At 37.0% G+C, this 25,398-nt stretch overlaps 1 protein-coding gene across 1 annotated transcript in view; it reads left to right on the top strand.

The window, feature by feature from the left end:
• ITFG1 (integrin alpha FG-GAP repeat containing 1) overlaps positions 1–25,398 on the top strand; it is a 262,992-nt gene that overhangs the window by 46,917 nt on the left and 190,677 nt on the right. The window contains exon 7 of the mRNA XM_036832521.1: positions 23,913–23,974. Within this exon, the coding sequence (XP_036688416.1) occupies positions 23,913–23,974 (62 nt within the window). The remainder of the gene's footprint in view (positions 1–23,912; positions 23,975–25,398) is intronic.

The raw sequence follows: 25,398 nt of genomic DNA, 5'->3' as shown, positions 1-25,398 counted from the left end.
CTGACTGAATGGATACAAAAACAAGACCTGTATATATTCTGTCTACAAGAGACCCACTTCAGACCTAGGGACACATACAGACTGAAAGTGAGGGGATGGAAAAAGATATTTCCATGCAAATAGAAATCAAAAGAAAGCTGGAGTAGCAATTCTCATATCAGACAAAATAGACTTTAAAATAAAGAGACAAAGAGGGAACTACATGATGATCAAGGTGTCAATCCAAGAATAAGATATAACAATTGTAAATATTTAGGCAACCAATATAGGAGCACCTCAATACATAAGACAAGTGCTAACAGCCATAAGAGGGGAAATTGACAGTAACACAATCATAGTAGGGGACTTTAACACCCCACTTTCACCAATGGACAGATCATCCAAACTGAAAATACATAAGGAAACACAAGCTTTAAATGATACATTAAGCAAGATGGACTTAATAGATATTTATAGGACATTCCATCCGAAAACAACAGAATACACTTTCTTCTCAAGTGCTCATGGAACATTCTCCAGGATAGATCATATCTTGGGTCACAGAAAATTGAAATCATAACAAGTATCTTTTCTGACCACAATGCTATGAGACTAGGTATCAATTACAGGAAAAAAATCTGTAAAAAAAAAAAAAACACGTGGAGGCTAAACAATACACTACTTAATAACCAAGAGATCACTGAAGAAATCAAAGAGGAAATCAAAAATACCTAGAAACAAATGACAATGAAAACACGATGACGCAAAACCTATGGGATGCAGCAAAAGCAGTTCTAAGTATAGCAATACAATCCTACCTCAAGAAACAAAAACCATCTCAAATAAACAACCTAACCTTACACCTAATGCAACTAGAGAAAGAACAAAAAAACCCCAAAGTGGGCTTCCCTGGTGGCGCAGTGGTTGAGAGTCTGCCTGCCAATGCAGGGGACACGGGTTCGAGCCCTGGTCTGGGAAGATCCCACATGCCACGGAGCAACTAGGCCCGTGAGCCACAATTACTGAGCCTGCGCGTCTGGAGCCTGTGCTCCGCAACAAGAGAGGCCGCGACAGTGAGAGGCCCGCGCACCGCGATGAAGAGTGGCCCCCGCTCGCCACAACTAGAGAGAGCCCTTGCGCAGAAACGAAGACCCAACTCAGCCATAAATAAATAAATAAATAAATAAATAATTAAAAAAAAAAAAAAAACCCCAAAGTTAACAGAAGGAAAGGAATCATAAAGATCAGATTAGAAATAAAGGAAAAAGAAATGAGGGAAACAGTAGCAAAGATCAGTAAAACTAAAAGCTGGTTCTTTGAGAAGATAAACAAAATTGATAAACCTTTAGCCAAACTCATCAAGAAAAAAAGGGAGAAGACTCAAATCAATAGAATTAGAAATGAAAAAGGAGAAGTAACAACTGACACTGCAGAAATACAAAGGATCATAAGAGATTACTACAAATAACTATATGCCAACAAAATGGACAACCTGGAAGAAATGGACAAATTCTTAGAAAAGCACAACCTTCCAATACTGAACCAGGAAGAAATAGAAACTATAAACAGACCAATCAGAAGTACTGAAATTGAAACTGTGATTAAAAATCTTCCAACAAACAAAAGCCCAGGACCAGATGGCTTCACAGATGAATTCTATCAAACATTTAGAGAAGAGCTAACACCTATCCTTCCCAAACTCTTCCAAAATATAGCAGAGGAAGGAACACTCCCCACCTCATTCTGTGAGGCCACCCTCACCCTGATACCAAAACCAGACAAAAATGTCACAAAGAAAAAAAAACTACAGGCCAATATCACTGATGAACATAGATGCAAAAATCCTCAACAAAATACTAGCAAACAGAATCTAACAGCACAATAAAAGGATCATACACCATGATCAAATGGGGTTTATCCCAGGAATGTAAGGATTCTTCAGTATATTCAAGTTAATCAATGTGATAAACCATATTAACAAATTTAAGGAGAAAAACCATATGATTATCTCAATAGATGCAGAAAAAGCTTTCAAAAATATTCAACACCCATTTATGATAAAAACCCTCCAGAAAGTAGGCATAGAGGGAACTTACCTCAACATAACAAAGGCCATATATGACAAACCCACAGCCAGCATCGTTATTAGTGGTGAAAAACTGAAACCATTTCCACTAAGATCAGGAACAAAACAAGGGTGCCCACTCTCACCACTGTTATTCAACATAGTTTTGGAAGTTTTAGCCACACCAGTCAGAGAAGAAAAAGAAATAAAAGGAATCCAAATTGGAAAAGAAGAAGTAAAGCTGTCACTGTTTGCAGATGACATGATGCTATACATAGAGTATCCTAAAGACTCTACCAGAAAACTACTAGAGCTAATCAATGAATTTGGTAAAGTAGCAGGATACAAAGTTAATGCACAGAAATCTCTTGCATTCCTATACACTAGTGATGAAAAATCTGAAAGAGAAATTAAGGAAACACTCCCATTTACCACTGCAACAAAAAGAATAAAATACCTAGGAATAAACCTACCTAAAGAGACAAAAGACCTGTATGCAGAAAACTATAAGACACTGATGAAAGAAATTAAAGATGATACAAACAGATGGAGAGATATACCATGTTCTTGGATTGGAAGAATCAACATTGTGAAAATGACTATACTGCCCAAAGCAATCTACAGATTCAGTGCAATCCCTATGAAACTACCACTGGCATTTTTCACAGAACTAGAACAAAAACTTTCACAATTTGTATGGAAACACAAAAGACCCCGAATAGCCAAAGCAATCTTGAGAATGAAAAACAGAGCTGGAAGAATCAGGCTCCCTGACTTCAGACTATACTATAACGCTACAGTAATCAAGACAGTATGGTACTGGCACAAAAACAGAAATATAGATCAATGGAACAGGATAGAAAGCCCAGAGATAAACCCATGCACATATGGTCAACTTATCTTTGATAAAGGAGGCAAGAATGTACAATGGAGAAAAGACAGCCTCTTCAGTACTTGGTGCTGGGAAAACTGGACAGCTACATGTAAAAGAATGAAATTAGAACACTCCCTAACACCATACAGAAAAATAAACTCAAAATGGATTAAAGACCTAAATGTAAGGCTAGACACTATAAAACTCTGAGAGGAAAACATAGGCAGAACACTCTATGACATAAATCACACTAAGATCCTTTTTGACCCACCTCCTAGAGAAATGGAAATCAAAACAAAAATAAACAAATGGGACCTAATGAAACTTAAAAGCTTTTGCACAGCAAAGGAAACCATAAACAAGACAGAAAGACAACCCTCAGAATGGGAGAAAATATTTGGAAATGAAGCAACTGACAGAGGACTAATGTCCAAAATTTACAAGCAGCTCATGCAGCTCAGTATCAAAAAAACAAACAACCCAATCCAAAAAATGGTCAGAAGACCTAAATAGATATTTCTCCAAAGAAGATATACGGATTGCCAACAAACACATGAAAGAATGGTCAGCATCACTAGTCATTCACGAAATGCAAATCAAAACCACAATGAGGTGTCACCTCACACCAGTCAGAATGGCCATCATCAAAAAGTCTACAAATAATAAATGCTGAAGAGGATGTGGAGAAAAGGGAACCCTCCTGCACTGTTGGTGGGCATATAAATTGATACAGCCACTATGGAGAACAGTATGGAGGTTCCTTTAAAAACTAAAAACAGAACTACCGTATGACCCAGCAATCTCACTACTGGGCATATACCCTAAGAAAATCATAATTCAAAAAGAGACATGTACCACAATAATCATTGCAACAGTATTTACAATAGCCAGGACATGGAAGCAACCTAAGCGTCCATTGACAGATGAATGGATAAAGAAGATGTGGTATATATGTACAGTGGAATATTACTCCACCATAAAAAGAAACAAAATTGAGTTACTTGTAGTGAAGTGGATGTACGTAGAGTCTGTCATACAGAAAGAAGTCAGAAAGAGAAAAACAAATACCATATGCTAACACATATATATGAAATCTAAAAAAAAAAAAAAAAAAAAAAAAAGGCACTGATGAACCTAATGGCAGGGCAGGAATAAAGACATAGACATAGAGAATGGATTTGAGGACACGGGGGCGGGGCGGGGGGTGGGGGCGGGGGCAAAGTGAGAGTAACAGTGACATATATACACTACCAAATGTAAAATAGTTAGCTAGTGGGAAGCAGCAGCATAGCACAGGGAGATCAGCTTGGTGCTTTGTGACCACCTAGAGGGGTGGGCGGGAGGAGATATGGGGGTATATGTATATGTATAGCTGATTCACTCTGTAATAAAGAAGAAACTAACACACCATTGTAAAGCGATTATACTCCAATAAAGATATTTAAAAATAAATTAAAAAAATAAATCTGCTCCATTTAATATTCTTCATGGTCCATCACCCACACCTCATTTCAGGCACCAGTCCATGGACATGCCTAGTCCTTACCTCCCAGAACTCCTGACCACAACCTCCTATCCTTTTTGCTCTTATTTAACCTCTAGGCAGCATCTTACATAAATTTTGTGTCCTTGTGATACTTCCTCTCATTGACCATGGTGAAACCTGGTTTTCTTTCTTCTCAGAACCTTCCATGGGCTTCTCTTCCTCTCTCTGATCCATAAATGTGGGTAAAGTTCAGAATTTTGTCCTCAACCCTCTTCCTTTTTTAACACTAAACACTCTCCTTGGGCACTTCATCAATTTGTCCGCTTCAGTGGCTTATGTCAGTTACATTCGTTTTGCTGCCAACTCCCAAATACATATCTCCTATCCCAGGTCTCTTATGGATTTTACCACTCCTGTAACCCATAGACATTTCGAACTCAACGTGTCCAAAAGAGAACATGCTATCTTTCCCTGTAAACCTCCTTATCCTGCTTTGCTTTCTGTCTCAGTGGTGGCAGCATCTCCTCAGTTGTCAGGCCATTTACAGGAGTCATTCTTGTTCCCCTTCTTTCTCACTCCTCACATCCAGTCAGTTCCCAGATCTTCATGATTTTACCTTCTAACAAACTAACCACTATTTCAGCTACCGATTTATCTTGCTTACTTTATCTTGCTTACATTACCGTTACAGTCTTCTGATTGGTCTTGGCCACCAGTTTCCTTCTTGTCAAGTCCAGTCTTCAGGTGGCATTCTAACATCTACAGTAGAGATATGATCTTATCACATGCTTATTGAAATGTCTTAGTGGCATTTCATTATCCACAGGAAGAATTCCATGCTCCTTATCATGGCACACAAGGACCTTCATGCACAAAATACTCTGAACTCCCCCTACCCTCCTTTCACCTAGCTGACTTTTATATATCCTTTAGCTCTCAGCTGAGACCTCTCTTTTTTCTGGGAAGCTTTCTCTGACCCCCAGTGTAATGGCTACTACTCTATTATAATTGCTTGTTCACTTGTCTTTTTCTTCTTAAAGAGTGTCAGCTCTTAAGCCCCTGCTCCTGACACAATCCTGCTTCTTTGTGATACCTATTTGAATGACTAAGGAAGAATGAAAATGAAAGCAAGCCAGTTGCTAAGGAAGACAGTGCACCATTGTGGTTAAGAATGCAGGGTTTGTATCCAGTGAATCTAGATTCCAGTCTGGGCTCTACCACTGACCAGCTGAGCAAATTATTTTGCCTACGCTTCAAAGTCATCTGTAAAAATGAGAATGTTAATAGTTCCTACATTGTACGGTAAGGAATAAAATTAGAGAACACATGCAAAGTATCCAGCACAGTGCCTGTACTATAATACAATAAGGTTAGCTGTTATTTCATTCCATTCTAATATATGAACAGGTAGAACTAAAAAGCTGTCTGACTATCACTGCATTCTTTTTGACAATAAAAGCACGTATACGTACTTAGAGAACTACATGACCCACTGACAGAGATTGCTTACTTAATATCAAGAGACACAAGGCATACTATTATATGTGGCCTTCAACCCCTGAAAATATTAGAAAAATTAACTGACTTGCCAATTTGATAAAAATACAACTGTCGTGAGGTAAAACAAAATCTGTACTTGTTATAAGAAACTGTGAGCCTAACTACAGTGTATTAAAAATGTACTTTATAAGTTTATGCTGCATGAAATAGAGGGGGACTTTATTATAGCTGATAACAGATGGAAAGAACGTGAGGTTTCTTAACTTTTTCTGTTGGAAACTGATGTCTACTGAGGTATGTCTCAAAGTGTTTTTTCTTAAAGAAGGAAAATAAAATGTATCGCCTGTTAAAATTCACTTAATAGTATTGCCCCATTTACCCTTTATCTCATTTTCACTGAGTCTATTATCTATTAATAGATGATACCAATTAGTTTACTAGTACCTTGGTAAAATTTCTTATGCTCTCTGCAATCTGTCAGAGTAGCCCTAGCCCTCAAAATTTGATCTGTGAAGCAAGGGAAACACTTAGCTGATTAAAAGTACAGGGAGAGAAGCTCTCTCCTTCTTGATGTGGAAAGTTCTTCCCATTGTGGGTTTTATCTAGTCTGATCCATTCATGTGGTTTGATTTTTTTTAATTTTTTTGTTATTGAAGTAGAGTTGATTTATAGTGCTGTGCCAATCTCTGCTGTACAGCAAAGGGACTCAGTTATACACGTATAGACATTCTTTTTTTTTTTATATTCTCATGCATGTGGTTTGGAGAATGGAGCTTCTCTCTCTGATTAATGTTCACTTAAACATTGTCTGGTAAATAAGCTTTCCATGAGTATAGAAAGAGCACCAATGAAATCATATTAGCTCTTTAATGTCACTAGGGCTCCATTTGATATACCGGAGAAGGAATAAGTGACACTTCGGTATTATGGTTATTATTCTGAACAGAATGACTGCCAGCAGGTTAAATTCTTTACCTGTCAGAAAGAGTCCTATTTATTTGGGGGCATTATTGCCTTGGTGACCTTGTTTGGTGTCTAATTTATTTTCAGGCACAGGAACAGAAAAGGCAACCTGAATCAAGATAATATTTTCTTCTTCGAAATAGATTGACTTGGTTATATTCATGCTTTTATAAATTACCATCATTATAGAAAGTAACTGCTAACTAAAATGAGCCGAACAAACTTATAGGACAGCTAAAAAAAAAAAAAAAAAAGCGGTACAAATTTGTAAGCTTGAGTTATTAATGATTTCCTTCTTGAAGAGGAGGAGTTAAAATGATTGAAGAAGTGTAGTGACCTATGTTTGCTTTCATGAGTATTTCCAAAATTGAGCTGTACAGTTTGCACTCTGTTTTTTAAGGAAGTATTTAGATACTTCTTATATTATTGATTCAGGCCTTTTTTTCTTTACCTGCCTCATGCTTCCTACCATTTCTTTGTTCCTCGGCACCTCTAAATAGACACTGGGAATGAAGAGAGAAGAAATTAAATTTTTTCATGTTTTCTCTATTTTTAGTAGTTGAAGGGTGTGTGTGGCAATGCTGTTAAAAGCACTGTAGCTGAAAGTCTGAATTTCAGGCTAGCCAGCTGTGTGTGCTTTGTTAACTATGGGACCTGATGTCTCTTACCCAGGGACTTACTGTTGTTAAAGAGATGAGACATCAATGAAGCATTAAAGAGTGATGAAACTTTTGCTTAAAAGTGCTTGTAAACTGAAAAAACAAATTATTGATAAGACTGCAATCATATATAAAGCCTCCCAACTCAGTGATGTGTCATTTTTTTGCTCAGAGATCTTCAGTGTCTTCTATTTATCCTCTTCTCTTTATCCTCTAAGTTAGTTGCTAGTTTCTTAGCCTGCATACAGGGTGACCCTAGCCTCCTTTCCAACTTTATCTTCTGACTTCCTCTGCTGGTAACCTACGCTTCAGCTGAACTAAAGTCAGCTTTTCCTGACTAGTTTTTCTAGTTTTCCTCATTGCAATGCCTTTGCTTATGCTGTTTCCTCTACCTAAGAGTTTCTCAGTCATGGCATTATTATTTTGAGCTGGATAATTCTTTGTTGTGGGGAGTTGTTGTGTGCTTTGTAGGATGTTTAGCAGTAGCCCCAGCCTCTACCCTCTAAATACCAGTAGTAACCAGAAATGTCTCACACATCACCAAATGTCCCCTGGGAGGCAAATCACTCTTACAAATTATTTCTGCCCTGTGTTTCTGCAATCTCCTACTCCTTTGAGGCTTTTGCCGCCTAGCTGCAGCAACCATCTTCCATTTTTCCTTGCTGACATGTACCAGTCTCCTAGTTTACTGGAGATATAATGCCTCCCAGGCAGTTGTCTAACTCCTGCCATCAGTTTAGATGATTGCATTGACCACAGAGGTGACCTAGCCCAGCACCATGACCTCCCCACCTCAGCCACCTCAGTGCATTCCCTGTACCATGTAGGTACCAGAAAGTAAACTGTCCCCCAAATCACTAAGCAGATATCCCACTCTCCTACCACACCTCCTATCCTTCTAGGCCGCCTGTTCAAGGGCCTCCCCTGCAACACTTCTTGGACCTCACTGAGACCTCCAGGCCACTGACTGACCCTGCTATTTTATATGCACCCATCCGCCCTCCAGCATGGACTTCCCTCCCTATCCATGGTACATCATTACAAATAGTCTCTTCGAAATAACACTTAACTTCTCTCATGCTGTCACATTCAGACAATAATCCTAGGTAAACCCAGTCACCTACAGTCTTTCTCCAAGAAAAACACATTATAATCACTGAGTCAGGAGACTGTCCCTGATCTCACTCTCAACATTCTGAAGTCAAACCCTCATTTTATTCTGTCTCGTAGTTCCTGAACTTTTTCTTCACTTTGTCACACTTTGAAATTAAAGTCTCCTTTCTCATCCTGATACATGCCAAACAAACACACCTTTTTTTTCCTTAAAAGCAGCACACAGTATATCTGTAAAATACCTCTGTTAGATCTAACTTTAAATTTTTCTGTCCTCTTAGGCCAGAGTTAATTTTTTATGATCATTAAAAATATAATGCTGATGAAAGAAATAAATGGGTTCTCTCACAAAAACATTTAGAGTATGAACTACTAAACATAAAATAGTTCTTAAAGCCCACTGTGCTATTCAGTAAATCCTTTCCCATTGCTTACAGAAACATTTCTAGTATTAATCCTGGAACAAATGTTAATTATATACTGAAGTATGTAAAATGTTTAATATCTCAAAGTATGAGTCCTAATCCATTTTCATAAGCGAGAGCTCAGTTTACCTTGGAGTCAATTTAAGAGACTTAAATTAAAAGCTATATATTTTAAGTGACACTGACCTGTTAATGTGTTATGGTTACCTCTAGCTTTATTAATCCCCAAAACATAAAGCAGCCAGATTTTTGATGAAGTTTGTTATAATTCCATGGTCTTATATTTAATGACTAACTTTACATTTACAGTAAACATAAAGTCACTTTTTCTTAATAAGAATTTTTATTTATTCATTTTTTATTTCTATATATAACAAAATATACAACATAACCATTTTTAAGTGTACAGTTCAGTTGTATTAAATGCATTCATAATGTTGTCCTACTATCACCACCGTCTTTCTCCTTAACTCTTATCCTCTTATAAAACTGAAACTCTACCATCTTAAACAATAACTTCCCCGTCTCCTCTTCCCCCAAGCCCTTGGCAACCGCCATTCTACTGTACACCTCTATGATTTTGACTACTCTACATACCTCATGTAACTGGAATCATAAAGTATTTACCTTTATTGTGATTGACTTATTTCACTTACTATAATATCCTCAAGGTTTATCCCTGTTGCAGCATATGTCAGATTCACTTTTTAATGCTGAATAATATTCCATTGTATGTATATACTGCATTTTGCTTACCCACTCATACCTCGATGGACACTTGGTTGCTCCACATTGTAGCTATTGTGAATAATGCTGCTATGAAAATGGGTGTACAAACATCTCTTAGGGATCCTACTTTTGATTGTTACGGATATACACCCAGAAGTGGAATTGCTGGGTTATATGATAATTCTATTTTTAATTTTTTGAGGAGCCACCATCACAGTAGCTTTACCATGTTTTATTCCCACTAGCAATGCACAAGTGTTCCAATTTCTCCACATACTTACCAATATTTGTTATTTTCTTTTTTTTTATAGTAGCTATCCTAATGAGTATAATGTGGTATCTCATAGTTTTGATTTGCATTTCCCTATTATTTAGTGATGTTGAACATCTTTTATTCCTATTTGCATGGAATATCTTTTTCCATTCTTTTACTTTCAGTCTTGTTGTAGCTTTGGATTTAAAGTGAGTCTCTTGTGGACAGCATATAGTTGGGTCATGTGTTTTCATCTCTTCAGCCAATTTTTGCCTTTTCATTGTAGAATTTAATCCATTTACATGTAAATTAATTACTAATAAAGAGGGACTTTTATCATTTTGCTATTTCTTTCCTATATGAGCTGTAGCTTTTTTGTCATTTCCTGAATTACTGTCATCTGTTTAGTTGATGTTTTTTATAGTGAAATGTTTAAATTCCTTTCTCATTTCCTTTTGTGTATATTCTATATCTATTTTCTTTGTGGTTACCATAGGGATGACACTTAATATTCTAAAGTTAAGTCACTCTAATTTGAATTTATACCAGCTTAACTTCAAAACATAGACTTCATAAACTCTTCTCCTTTACTACTCTATCCCCACTCCTTTAAGTTGTTGTCACAAGATTCATTATGTGACAAAAAACATAAATTAATAAGTCTTTTAAATGCATTAGTCTCTTAAATTATGTTGTAAACAAAATGTGTTGTTACAAACCAAAGTTATGATAATACTGGTTTTTAGAGTAGTGATTTTTTTAAACAATTTATGTATTATTATGTGGAAAACAAAAAGTGGAGATATAAACCATTGTTACAGTAAGACTAGCTTTTATAATTGCCTGTGTATTTACCTTTATTGAGATCTTTATTTCAACGTATAGCTTCAAGTTACTGTCTAGTGCCCCTTCATTTCACCCTGAAGGATTCCCTTGAGCAATTCTCTCAGAGCAGATCTAGTGGTCACAGACTCCCTCAGCTTTTGTTTATCTGGGAATGTCTTAATTCCTCCTGTACTGTTTGCTGGATATAAGATTCTTGGTTGATTTTTTTTTTCTTTTAGCATTTTGAATATATTGGCCCACTGCATTCTGGCCTCCAATGTTTCTGATGAAAATCTATTTATAATATTACTGAGGCTTCTTTATATGTGATGAATTGCTTTCAAGATTCTCTCCTTGTCTTTTGAAAGTTTTGATTATAATGTCTTGTTATAGGTCTTTTTGAATGCATCTTTTTTCAAGTTTATTGAGCTTCTTGGATGTTTATATTCACGTCTTTCATCAAATTTGGGAAGTTTTTGCCATTTGTTTTTCAGATATTCTCTCTGCTCCTTGTGAAACTCCCACAGTGTCCCATAGGTCCCTTAGGCTCTATTCACTTTTCTTCAGTCTTTTTTCTCTTTCTTCAGATTCAATAATGTTCATTGCCCTATCTTCAAGTTCACTGCTTTTTCTTCTTCTGCCTGCTCAGATCTGCCTTTGAATCCCTTTAGTGAATTTTTCATTTCAGTAATTGTACTTTTTAGCTCTGAAATTTCTATGTGGTTTCTTTTTAGGTTGTCTCTTCGTTGGTATTTCATGTACTGTTTGAAATAAACCATTTCATTCATACACTGTTTTTGTGACTTTCTGCACATCTTCCTTTAACTCTTTGAGCCTCCTTAAGAGCATTGTTTTAAAGTCTTTGTGTAATAGATCTGTCATCAGGTCTTTTTCAGTGATAGTTTGTGTTGATTTTTTTTTCCTTTGAATGGGCTGTTCTTTCCTTTTTCTTTGTATGCATTGTGATTTCTCATTGAACATTGGACATTTGAATCTTATATAATGTGGTAACTCTTGAAATCATATCCTCCCCTTCCCCAGGTCTTGCTGGGTTTTGTTATTGTTTTTGATTGTTGTAGGCTCTCTCAGTGCCAAGGATCAGCCTGATGGGTAAACTTAAGGTCTTCTCAGGTCTTTTCTGGGCCTGCATCTTTCCCTGGACATGCACAGTTACTTTCTAATTTTTCCCATATATGCATTTGCTTTTTAATGTCAAGTATTTAATGTCTGGCTTCTGAACAGGGAAAAAGAGAAAAATGAAGGAGGGTGGGTGGGTGAGTGGGGAAGGGCCCTAGCCCTTTAAATCCCCCTGGTAGTCGCTTAAGCTGGAAGGGAGGTGGGTTGCAACAGTGTAACAACAATGGCTGCATCCTTTTTCTCTGCACCTCTGTAATCAGAAGCAGCAATCAGTGATCAGAGAACAGATCTCTGATATTTGGAGGTCAGGGTCCTTTTCGCCCACCATAACTGCTCCAGGAACATGTGCACAGCTGCCTTCCATGGAGCTGGAGGTGCAGTATGAGTGGCTGATACTGTGCTAGGAGCTGAAATAGACCAAAATTAACTGCAGTTTACCATGCAGGCCTTCCCCTAGAAGTTGCAAGCCTTCAATAGACTATAGAATTCCAAAATGAATACATCAGATAGATTCTGGAAGTGCAATTTTTTTCCTGATGAGGAGACAGAGTCTTGGTGCTTCCTATTCCTACATCTTCCCAGAATTTTTTCTCTAATGTCACTCCTAACTCTGAAAAAAAACCTCAAGAAGATCAATCCCATAAGCACTATAGAAAAGCCAAGTTTGCCTGTTATCTCTTTGCCACTTGTTCTTATAGAATCTCTCCAATCTACCAAGGATCCTATCTTGAACTCCCAGAATACTTCATCACCAGTACAGCCCTTTGGATAGTGTATTGTGCATGCTGTATATCCTTAAGCTACTGTTTATCTAATTATGCTAGAGGAATAGAGGCTCAGGCACCCTCAAGAATGATGAGGTCAGAAAAAGAGCAGATACATTAGGTGGACGTGTCCTTGGCTGTTGTTACGGATTGGGGAAACTCTGGGGACCAGGTGACCTTCCTTATTTCTTCCGGAGCATTTAAGCTCCAATCGTCCTAAAATGGCAATGCTACCACTTTTCTAGCTCTTCTTCTCTTTATTATATTGTTTTGTTTCTTTTCCCTCTACTGTTTCATTGATGTTGCTCCTCAGAGGCTACAGCTTTTGACATGTGCACAGTCACCTTGGGATGACAGTAGTAGCAGGGCTCTCTGTCTCTTTCCCTGATCATACTCACCTGTTAGGCTTCACTGATTGCCAGCTGATTGCTCTATTATTTTTAACAACATCTTGGGGCATAAATTGCTTCGTAGTCTGATATAGTTAAATTTGGACTCCTTTGCAGGTTAGTTTTTCAGGTCAGTGTTTTAGGTTGTTCAGACCCCCAGGAAGATTCTTCATATTTATTCTTCCCCTAGTTCTCTCTGGTAAACTATCTGGTCTGTGGTTTAGATTTTTTTTTTTTTTAATTGGAGTATACTTGCTTTACAATGTTGTGTTAGTTTCTACTGTACAGCAAAGTGAATCAGCTATATGTATACATATATCCCCTCTTTTTTGGATTTCCTTCCCATTTAGGTCACCACAGAGCATTGAGTAGAGTTCCCTGTGCTACACACCAGGCTTTCATTAGTTATCTATTTTACACAGATTATCAGTATTGTATATATGTCAGTCCCCATCTCCCAATTCATCCCACTCCCTTCTTCCCCCCTTGGTATTCATAGGTTTGTTCTCTATGTCTGTGTCTCTATTTCTGCTTTGTAAATAACATCATCTATACCATTTTTTTAGATTCCATGTATATGCATTAATATACAATATTTGTTTCTCTCTTTCTGACTTACTTCACTCTATATGACAGACTGGGTCCATCCACGTCTCTACAAATGACCCAATTTCATTCCTTTTCATGGCTGAGTAATATTCCATTGTATATATGTACCACATCTTCTCTATCCATTCCTCTGTTGATGGACATTTAGGTTGCTTCCATGTCCTGGCTGTTGTAAATAGTGCTGCAATGAACATTGGGGTATATTACTGTTCTCCATAGTGGCTGTATCAATTTACATTCCCACCAACAGTGCAAGAGGGTTTCCTTTTCTCCACACCCTCCCCAGCATTTATTGTTTGTAGCTTTTTTGATGATGGCCATTCTGACCAGTGTGAGATGATACCTCATTGTAGCTTTATTTGCATTTCTCTAATAATTAGTGATGTAGGTTATTTGTTTCATGAAGCTGGCAGCCTCCTCTTAATTGCTTTCCTGCCATTGGTTTTGAGTGTGCCCTTAGGCTTGAACTTCCCCTCTTTCTGTTGTCATTTCCTTAGACAAGAACCTTGGTGTTCTCTGTGTTACAGCCTGCCTCTACTCCTGGCCAGAATCTCTGAGCCATGGCTCCAGAGATGGAAGTATAGCCAATGATGTACTTCCCTCCCAGTGACACCCATGCTTTAGGAGCAGAGCGCAGGGTGAGGGTGGTAGTTTCTGATCTTCTTGGTTTGTCTCTCCAGCATGGAACCAACAGCCTACAAATGAGCTGGGATGCAGGTTATCAGAGCCCTGCTATTTGAATGTGCTGTGCCTGAGGTAGATCCTCCACCCCAACAGTGGGGGCTGAGTTGAAGAAGGGATTCTCTGACATCTTGGCTACACTTGCTTGGAATTTAGCCTCTGCAGCATGTTGCTGGGAGAGATAAGAAATGCTGGTACCTGCCCCCACCCCAGGAACATACCATAACCCTCGATTACACTAGAGGAATAGATCAGTATAGAGGAATAGTTTGATTGGTACCTGGGGAGAAAGGGTGCCCTATGGTTTTGTCTGCACCTGCCTGAAGCAGAGCTTCTATCACACTGAGCTAGGAGGGAAAGGGAGAGGCGAGTCGTGGATCAAATGCCACAGACTCACTATTCTTACCGAGTTTTAGTATATTTTCTTGAATGAGTGTTTCTTCATCTAAAACAATTTCCAGAGACTTTAAAAGGTTGGGTTTTTTCAATGATTTTCCCCAGTTATGCTTGTTTTGCTAGGGAGCAGGTTTGCAGCACTAGCTCCTCACAGTGCCATTCCACAGATGGAATTTCGCATTTGGTGGGCTTCTGCCAACCTAAAAGTAGTCCATCGTAATGCCAAATGGTGGGTTTTGTTTAAGCCTATGGCATTGAATTTTGTTGCTCATTCTTTTGGGGAGGGGGTGCTGTTTCAGGATGAAGGTTTATAGTGGATATGGGATTATTATAACATGGGACTATTCTGCTCTGTTAGAGATTAGTGTGTAAATTAAATATGATAAATTTACAAAGCATCAATAGAACTTCCCTATCTGGCTTAACAAGCCGTTCCTTCTTATTTTTGGTACAGTGTTTTAATTAGGTTTTTAGTTTTAAATGATGAAGTTCCAATTCTTACATAAAGCCCTTTGACATTAAAAAAGAAAGGTTAAATCTCTTCTTATTGAAGCGAGCACTCTTAACGTGACCTATAAATAGCATTCTACACTACATTACAAAAGGCAGAGAAGACAGTTTTTAAATTAGAGTTTTATTAGTAACTATAAGGCTTACTATTTGCATTACAATTGTCTGTTTTCCGTATTGTTAAAGATATACTTTTGGAGTTAACATCAAATTTCTTAAATTATTTTATGTAGCTATTTGAAAGGAAGTTTTAATGCATTTAATATACACTTCATGTTTAATCAATACTGTACTTACTGTACTTATTTCTGCTTTAAGAGAAATATATTTGTAATTTCACATGTGAAGTTTAGGGACTACTTTAATTCCATAATCTTGAGGAAATTATTTAATTCTCAGAATTATTAACTTCAGATTTCATATGGCTGGAATGGGTGGGTATATGAGCAATTTTTGTAATTGTCAGTTGTACTTAGTGAGTATATTACATTAATAAGCTTTACCTAACATTTGTTCTTGAATGAGTTAGAGGCCATGAGTATGTCTCATTATTTTAACAAGTTGCTTTAACTTGAAGTTTCTTAATGATCTGATTGTTTGGTTTTAACTTACTCCTATAAAAAGAGCCTTATATACTGTAAAATGACATGTGTTGGTAGCATTAGCATTTCACTGATGTATCATTGCTTCTAAAACTCATTACCTGTTAAGTTTCTGACCAGCAGAACTGTTACCTTCTAAGTGAAGCCCTCCCCAAATTACCCCCAACAGTACCTCTGTCAACTCAGTCCCCATCGTATATGTTCATAATTCTAGCTGAGCCACTGCCATGTGCTGTTTCCAGATCTGTCTCCTCCAAGGAGACAGATGTTCTCAAAGGCAAGGAGCATGCCTCATTTGTGTTTATCCAATACTTAACTGAGTGCCGAGCACATAGGACATGCTTAAAAGGTGTTGAATGAGTAGGTAGATAGATATGAAAGGAATCTTAAAGATCATTTAGTCTTATCACACCATTTCAAAGGCAGAGAAATGAAGCCCAGGGAGGTTAATGCTTTGCTTTACTTTTTCCAATTTATTGGAATTTATTACACATCAAGCATTTTATTACTACACTGCTCTAGATTCAGCAAAAATATTCCCTTCTAGTATGTTCCAAAAATGATGCACAGAAATCATATAGATAGATTATCTCATTAAGTCCACTATTATTATAGTCTACAGAAAGTTCCTCTCTGGTGTTTAGAAAAACAAGCTAAGAATAGAAGACAGTACAGAAATCAGGAGTTTCTAGGGGATGGGACATAACTGCCTACTGTCAGAGATTTGCTTTTGAGTAACTCTGAGTTTGAATCATTTTAAATAACTCATTTTGTGTGTTTAACTGTTCTTCTCTTGGATTTATAAGAGGAATAATCTGCTAAACTCTGCTGACCCATATGCATTGTGTTTCGCAGTTCAGTCTGACATAGCAGTTATCAGAGACCGACAGCTTCTACTCATAAATTTTAGAGCATTTATCACAGTGATTGAATCTTGCCACTTAAGAAATAAATTATTTTCAGGTTGAATTTGGTTTAAATGTCTAGCCACTGTTTTTGTGCACAAAGTTGAGGTTTTTTCTCTAACCCTAGCCCCTGAGTAGGAGCCCATCATGTAGTGAAAACTAAGAATTCTGTTAAAAATCAAACAACTCATTAGACAGAAATGCATAAAAAATAAATTTGGTGGAAAGGTCCTTTAACATCAGTATAGATACTCAGAAATCCTAGATGCCATGTTTCACCTGCCTGAAGAACTGGTTTTGGATAGTAGTGCTTGTGAAGGCGGCTTCTAAACAGCAAGTATGGCATCTTTATACGTTTGTATAAATTTGTAATATACACTTAGTGTGATAAGCTTTACCTAACATTTGTTTTTGAATGAGTGGACCTGATAAGAAAGGATCAGGAATGAAAGGGACTAATGGAAGTAGGTAGCTTTATTGTACAAACCAAATGTATGAAGACTGACTTCATTGCCCTAAGAAAAATCATCAGGCCAAATGCAGTTCTAAAATTTGTATTATAAAACCTTCATTCAAGAAAATTAACTTTAATGAGAGTTAATGGAAAATCTGAAAATCATAGTGATGAATACTGCCAAGTTCCTGTACTCCAGTTCTTTCCATCATTAAGTATTATAATCTCTAATGAATTCTTTACCTTCTGGAACATAGAGGATTCTTCTAGAAGATGAAGTGTGTTCTCATATTGGAATTTTAAATTAATGTGTGTTAACCCATAGAAACATTACAAGATTGGAAAAATTAAAACTGCGGACTCGGGGGACTTCCCTGGTGGTCCAGTGGGTAAGACTCTGCACTCCCAATGCAGGGGGCCTGGGTTTGATGCCTGGTCGGGAAACTAGATCCCGTGTGCATGCCACAGCTTACAGTTCACATGCCGCAGCTGAGTCCACATGCCACAGCTAAGAAGTCATCCGCATGCCGCGGTGAAGATCCTGCGTGCCGCAACTAAGACCTGGCACAGGCTAAACAAACAAACAAAAAACAAATAAATAATTGCAAACTCCCTCAGTATTCCTTAAGACCCCGATCTCATAGGAGTAGAGGAAATAAATGACTTCAGCTGAGATTCATCTAACACTACAGAATTCAAAATATTACTAAGTCTTTGAAGATCACTAATTTACCATAATTACCTTGATTACATTTCTCTTAAAAATCTAACATCCAAGTTATAGAAAATAAATTCTCTATAATAAAAATGTAGTAATTAGAATATATCCAGTTCTCACTTGTTAATAATCTTCCTCAAATGAAAATTATAACCCCCTTAAACATTCAATTTCAGGACACTTAACAGGCTCCCATCAATCTAACCTTTTATTTTTCTTACAACAAAAGTACTTCTGATAATGATTTGACTGATAATGGAAGGCAGGGTGGGAGTAGGTTTATTGTTTACCCAGCGTTAAGGGCCTTTAGTCTTATAATAATGTGTGCCTGTGTTCCAGAGTATTGTGTCTCAGTGTCTAGTCAGAGCTCTCTGCTAAGCATAGAGAATCTTCATTTGGGCCCCAGTGTTTCAGGATAGGAAAGAGAAAGAAAGGGAAAGGAAGTCTAGATAGAAGTTTATGAACTTAAAATTGAAATTTTAAAATGATTCTTAGAAATTTAGACTTCTTCCTTAGAATAGTATCTTGTGAATGGGGACCCATTCAAATAGGTTCCTCATACCATCTACTAACTTAGTGCATTTGTACAGAATATTATCTGGCAGTGTTTGGTATAGGGACTATAAGAAGTAGGGTTGGTTCTCTGTGAACAAATATGTAACCAAAGTGATAATCTATCAGTTTTAATCTAGTACCTCAAATTGACTTTGCAGAGATGTTTTTAATTTTTTCCCATGCTGCTTAAAATATTTTGAATTATATTTCAATATTTTTTTAATATGATTTTCCATATTTAAAAATTATATTTCTGTAGCAACAACAATTGGCTGGAACTAACTAGTTGCCGACCTCTTTGGTCGGTGATGGACTCTTTTTAGTTCTTCTCAGTCCCCTACTTCCTACTGTCTCCCCCATCCAGAGATCTTTAGTCAGTTTGTATGGCCTGTGCCTTTTTACTATTTGATCATCTTGGTTGTACCAGAACCTCTTAACTTCTTTAAGTTAGAGCCTCATGCCTTACAGCGTTTGAGTTGATGACCTCTGAGCTTCAGAATGCAGTTAAACTGCTGCCACGAAAGGAAGAGTTGTTGGCATTAGCTGGTTTATCTTAATGATTTCAGCAGTCATATGGCCTTTGGTGTACTGTTTTATGAACAAGTGGAAACAGATGAAAGATAATTTTATTCTACACTCTCATGCTGCCCTTTCACTAGTGTAACTGGGACTAAGAAAGACTGGACAGTACTACAGAACAGATGTAAACATGAACTTGGCAAATCCTCCTGGCTCAAGCATAGAAACAGTACAGAATACGGCTTTGAACCATTCTTTGTGAAAATGTCTGATGCTTCTAGAAAATACCAAAAATGTTTTATTAGCTATGTTTTTTCCAAATGAACCATGAACTCCTTTGGAAATACAGTGACTCTCAATATCCAAGGAGAATTTCTTCATGCAGGAACTATAAATGATATTATGAATACTACTTTTTAAAAATTTCCATTGGAATATTTTTCTTAAAAAGTTGAGATGTCACACTGAGGGGATACAGTGCCAGAAATCACAATTTTTAATCTCTTCCTTTATACCATAGTATATCAAAAGGATGTTAGGTGCCCATTATTAATGATTAACCTTTGTTTTGATTTTTCCTAACATGGTTTAGTTCACATAGTCCAACTTCCAATTTAAGTTTCTAAAACTCCTAAGGCTTCCTTTTGATGCCAACATTAATCAAAGAGTTCTTCATTTGAAAGGAAGGCTGTGCTGCACTTGGCAAGGATTGAAATGCAGTAGCTTAATCCTTTCAAGCTATGAATGAAGATAATTGAAGCATAAACCATTTAAAGTTTTTGTACACACTTACTTGACTATGTGTCTATATTTTGAGGAGAAGAGACTGCATGAACATAGACTATTTTCACTATTTTACTTGTTAAAAGAATCTAATGCACAAGGATTTGAGTTTGGGGTTTATATCTTGAATTTTTCACTAACTTATAATGCAATCTTTTGATAAGGATTATTTCTTCAAATGAATACCAGTGATGTCAGCTCTCATCATATTGTTTCTATTAGCAGTTTTAAATTAGTTTTCAAGACAAGAAGGGCAAACCCATATCCAGAATATGTATCTACTCCTATAAAATGAATTGCTGCCACTTCTAGAGTAGATGAGGTCCAATGTAATCATCATACCCCCAACTCCTTATTGTGCCTCATCTTGCACCCCATCTTCCCTACCCCATCCCTCAACCCCTACCTTGATCAAGTACTCTCAGAATATAGTCTCATGCTTACTCTCCTGGCTCCTGCCAGTACATGTTAGCTAGGTCCTGCACTTAATTCAGGCTGTCGTCCCTTTCTCCCTCAAATGTGCACACATTCCTGGTTAGGTTATCTCGTAACTTAACCCCACTTTTTGGCCTAGTGGCAGCAGAGAAGGTGGGACAGACTGTAGGAAGTGGGAAGAATGTTGCCTACTGGGGGTAGAAACTTCTCCATCATCTTCCAGTAAGAGAGAACTCTAGCCTTTAGGGGAAACTTCTCCATCATCTTCAAACAAGAGGGAATGTCAACCTTTAACAGTCCACTCCTGCAGGCTCTGAAAGTCCATTCAAGTGAATCTGGGGATTCATGATTTTCAGGTTATCACCTAGATGTTCCTATCCCATGGGTCAAATATCATTTTTTCCCATCTAGGGCTCTAACCTTAATATAGCAGACCTGCTTAGGTTGAGAATTCAACCTTCTTGGAAGCTCTTCTACTCTTACCATTAAGTCCTCGTCTTAGTCGTCAGCTTTCCTTGCCCTCCTGCTACTGGAGGTGAGAACCTCTTGTTTTCCTCCCCAAGAGGCCCTCTGGCTTTCACACTTAGCTTTTAATTTCTCATTAATCACGCTCAACCTTTGTGTCTTTCCTTTATTTCCTCAGTTGAGCTTAGCAATAGCCATCAAATTCTGCTGTCTTTATAGTTAGTGTTTATCTCATATTTCTCAGAAAGCCTCAAGTATCACACCCAGTGGTGCATTCCTTTCCACCAGAATACTGCCCAAGACAGCATCAGTAAAAGGTAGTGTGGCTATCTGTGCACTGCTTATCCCCAGTGAAGGGATCTTTATTGCCAGTACCATGATAGGTGATCCAACTCCAAAATCTTAGTGTCTGCTTTCTCAGATCACTTTTGGTGTTAACTGTTGTAGATTGGGTTCCCTGCAAAGAAAATTCTGGGGTGGAGATTAGTGTACAAGAAGTTTGTTTTAGGGAGTACGAGTGGAAGGGAAAAGTTGGACTGTGATTCAGTGTCAGTAGAAGCCTCAGCTGACCTTGGGACCTCTGAATGTGGAATGGCCCTTCAGAGTTGTCCTGAGTTGTGGTGAGGGGGTCTAGTCTTTATTCCTCTGAACTGACTAGTTATTGAATGCAGGCTAGCACAGAAAAGGTCACAGCCTTTGGCAAGGTAGTACTCTTCAGCCAAAACTGTCCTCCAAAGGGCTGGTTTCTTAGGGCTGTCTGCCAGCAGCATTTCCAGCAGCTGAGGGAATAAGTCCTTCATTTACGAGAGGGATCTCAGTGGCATGTCACAGCATCCATTAGTTTTACTGAGTACATTTCCTTTCATTTTATTGTGTAAATTACTCTTTTTTAAAAATATTTATTTATTTGTTTTTGGCTGTGTCAGGTCTTAGTTACAGCACATGGGATCTTTCGTTGTGATGCATGGGCTCTTCGTTGTGGCATGGGCTTCTCTCTCTAGTTGTGGCGCAGGGGCTCAGTAGTTGCAGCACGTGGGCTCTCTAGTTGCAATGCACGGGCTCCAGAGCGAGCAGGCTCTGTAGTTGTGATGCGCTGGCTCCAGAGCACACAGGCTCTGTAGTTGTGGCACACGGGCTCTCTAGTTGTGGCTCACGTGCTCAATAGTTGCGGCACGTGGGCCCAGTTGCCCCGTGGCATGTGGGAGGGTAAGAACTTTATCGCTTTGTTGACTAAATTTTTTTTCTAGCTGTTGTTTCATTCTCATTTCATTCAACATCCGAGGCATGATTCTTCATATTGAATTGTTAATAATTAATTGTCTCTATTTTTATTTCTCCACATAATGAATTATTTATTTTTCTATAACCTCTTTATATAATTGAATGATGAAATGAAATTTTTAAAAAATCTGTTTTATAAGGTACTTCCAATCCCTCATGTCACTTGACTGTTTTTCAAAGTCTTAATAAATAACCAGTGAAGCTGTGAAAATAGAATCAACAAACATCATGGCAGTGGCAAAAAATGAGCCTGGAAATGTAGGTAGGTAGGCTTTCACCTGATGAGATGATGAGATTATTCCTGTATCCTGGAAGAGAAGAAATGAGATCAAATTTGCACTTTTGTTTTTTAATCATGCTGATGGCAGTGTGAAGGATACATGGGCGAAGGAGAGAAGATCGGTTGTAGGTATATCATCACATAAATCGCAGATATTGTTTGGGAGTTTTCCTAGAGGAGTATGGAAATAAACACTTCATTGGGAGTATATGTTTGACAGATTAAAGAAATTATCTTAGTAAAAGACTACATTTCTATATCCATAGGCAAAGCATCCTTAGTGTGGTGAAAATAAGTGCAGAGATATTTGATACATTGACATAGACAATTGTTCCACTTAGTCAGTTTTGAGTTCAACTAATAATAAAAGTGAACAGGTTACTTAGTTTTCCAAGGATTCTATGAAAATCTTTCTTATTGTAATTATTACATAAATTAGCTTCATTAAATTAATATGAAGCCTTTACAGAAAACATTACATATCAATGATAGTTTTCTAAACACATTTAATGGGATGAAAAAAAACTTTTCTTAAAGATAGTTGTGGTCTTTATACCACGTTCATCTTTTTAAAGCACAAAAGAGTAATGTCATTTTAATATTCCTATGAGTCAACTCATCATTTTAGAACTTCTCTATTTATTAAGTAAAATTGCCATTATGCAAACGTAGTAAATGCTGCTACTAGAATAGACTTGCAGATTACCTGGCTTTTGGATTAATAGGTTGTTTGATTTGACTGTCAACCTACTGTTTTTCAAAAAATTTTATTAAAATTCTTGCACTTTTTAATAAAACTTTTTTTAGTTGGAATATATGAAGACAATTCTATTAAAATTTGGAATACAATTTATTGTTCACTTAACACGAGTGCCAAAGATTGTGGATGCTGTAATACTGTTATTTAAAATCATGCTGAAACCTGACTATGATATATAGTTAAGCGTTGCTTTTAGGGTGAGAAAGCAAAATGTGATTGTGATTAGAATATCTTTTTTAAAAATATAGCCTACCGTAGAATTAAAATGTGTAAGATAAAAAAGTAGTACACATAATTGTTCTTAAAAATAAAAAATGCTTTTGAAGGACTAATACTAAATGCTTCCTTTAAATACATTTTCCTTAATTGTACTAATACAGGGTCATCTGCTTTCTTTTCTTTGATGGATCAAGCTCGTTAAAATGTAATTTAGGGACTTCCCTGGTGGTCCAGTGGTTAATTAAGACTCTGCACTTTCACTGCAGGGGGCACAGGTTCAATCCCTGGTCAGGGAACTAAGATCCCACATGCCGCATGGTGCAGCCAAAAAAAAAGAAAACAATAGCATTCATCCTTGATCTTGTAAGAGGGTCACATGACCCACCATTGATGACGCTTAGATCTGGATCATGTAAACTGTCAATAAACATCATTTGATGTACAAAAAAGTATATATATAAAATTTAAAATACATTTAAGTACAACTGTATTAAAACTATTTTTATGTATTATATTTCTTCCTGTTTTTAAATGTACACATCAGTAACAGAACTTACAATTCTCTTATTTTCCTCCTAGATTTATTCCTCACGACATTGTCTGCCTCTAGTACCTTCCAGTTTGAGATATGGAAAAATTTGGTAAGAAATCTTTTCTGTGAAGCATTTTTAAATGATGGTTTTCAGTAAAAAAAAAGCACACAATCTTAGAAAGTAAAATGAAAGTAATCACTTGGTCGGTTGGTTTCAACAATAAATAGAACAACTTTAAGAGCTTTTGGTTGCATTGCTGCCTTCAAACTGCTGAATATTGCTGAAGGAAATGATTCATTCAGCATCAATTCCTCTGCAGGTTTTTAGGCATGACCGCCAATTAAACCAATCAGTCTTCCCTAATGCACATGTTAACAGGGCACCTGCTAGGCTGTCAGCTGTTGAGAGAGATGCCTGTCATTTAATTTGTCAGCGTGATGGTTTGTTGAAAAAAACCCCTTTTAAAAGACTAATTTTTCCTCCTTGCCTTCAGGCTTATATACAAAAATAAGAACAACAGATACTAAATTTACTGGCAAGTTGACCAGGATTAAGGAACCTTTCCCAATATAGTTTTTTAATTGCAAGTAGAATATTCCCAAACTGATGCCATGGTTTTACTTTATTTTTAGCTTGATGTAGTTATATGAAATATTAATTAATGAAGAATAGACTACCCAGATTTTTAAAGTTGAATTATAGGTAAATAATGGAGGACAGGATTTGAGGACAAGCCAAATTGGCCAACTGAGTGACATTCATCAAATAATGGTCAAGTATTAAACCTCACTTTCCTCATATGGAAAACAGGTATAAGAGTGTCATGTCGGCTTCATAGACTATTTGTGAAGATTAAATGCAACAATGTGTGTAAAATACCTGGCGCACAATAGACACCAAATTTTAGTTTGAGATCACTTGGTTTCCCAGCTATTTACTCCAGATTGTCTTTTATTCAATCCATATTAAACCCATAACATTTTATAGATTTTTGTTAAAATACTCGTGAAAAATAAACAGATCTTAAAAAATGTAAAGTGCAGGCTCATGGAAGAAGACTCATTATCAGCCATCTCTTATAGAAGAGTCATGACTCAGATTTCTTCATGGAGGGAAACTAGGATCGGGGAAGAGCTTTGTTTAGACAAGATTAGGGCTTTTAAGTACTACTAACTACTTCCAAACTAAGCAATTTGATCCTTTTTTCTTTTTTTTTATGAGGCAAGAAAAAAGAAAGACATCTAAACCAGAAAGATTTATCTTTGTTTAATGTACTATATTTTTTAACGTAGTTGTATTTGTTTTTCTGATGATAGAAATACAGTTATATTTTTAGTGATTACCATAAATGAAAATTTCCACTAGTGGGGGATACTCGTTTTCAGGTGGCCTTGAAAACAATACTTCAAGTGAATCTTGAGGTATTAGAAAATGAGAAAATCAGTCATTATGATTGATAAACTAGTATCCATCAGGGGGAGAAAAGCCTCATTACAAATAAATATAATATATATATATAATTACAGACTACT

Source organism: Balaenoptera musculus, chromosome 19 (assembly GCF_009873245.2).
Source record: "Balaenoptera musculus isolate JJ_BM4_2016_0621 chromosome 19, mBalMus1.pri.v3, whole genome shotgun sequence".
In the NCBI taxonomy this organism is placed as follows: domain Eukaryota; kingdom Metazoa; phylum Chordata; class Mammalia; order Artiodactyla; family Balaenopteridae; genus Balaenoptera; species Balaenoptera musculus.
This window is presented reverse-complemented; position numbering and strand designations above follow the sequence as displayed.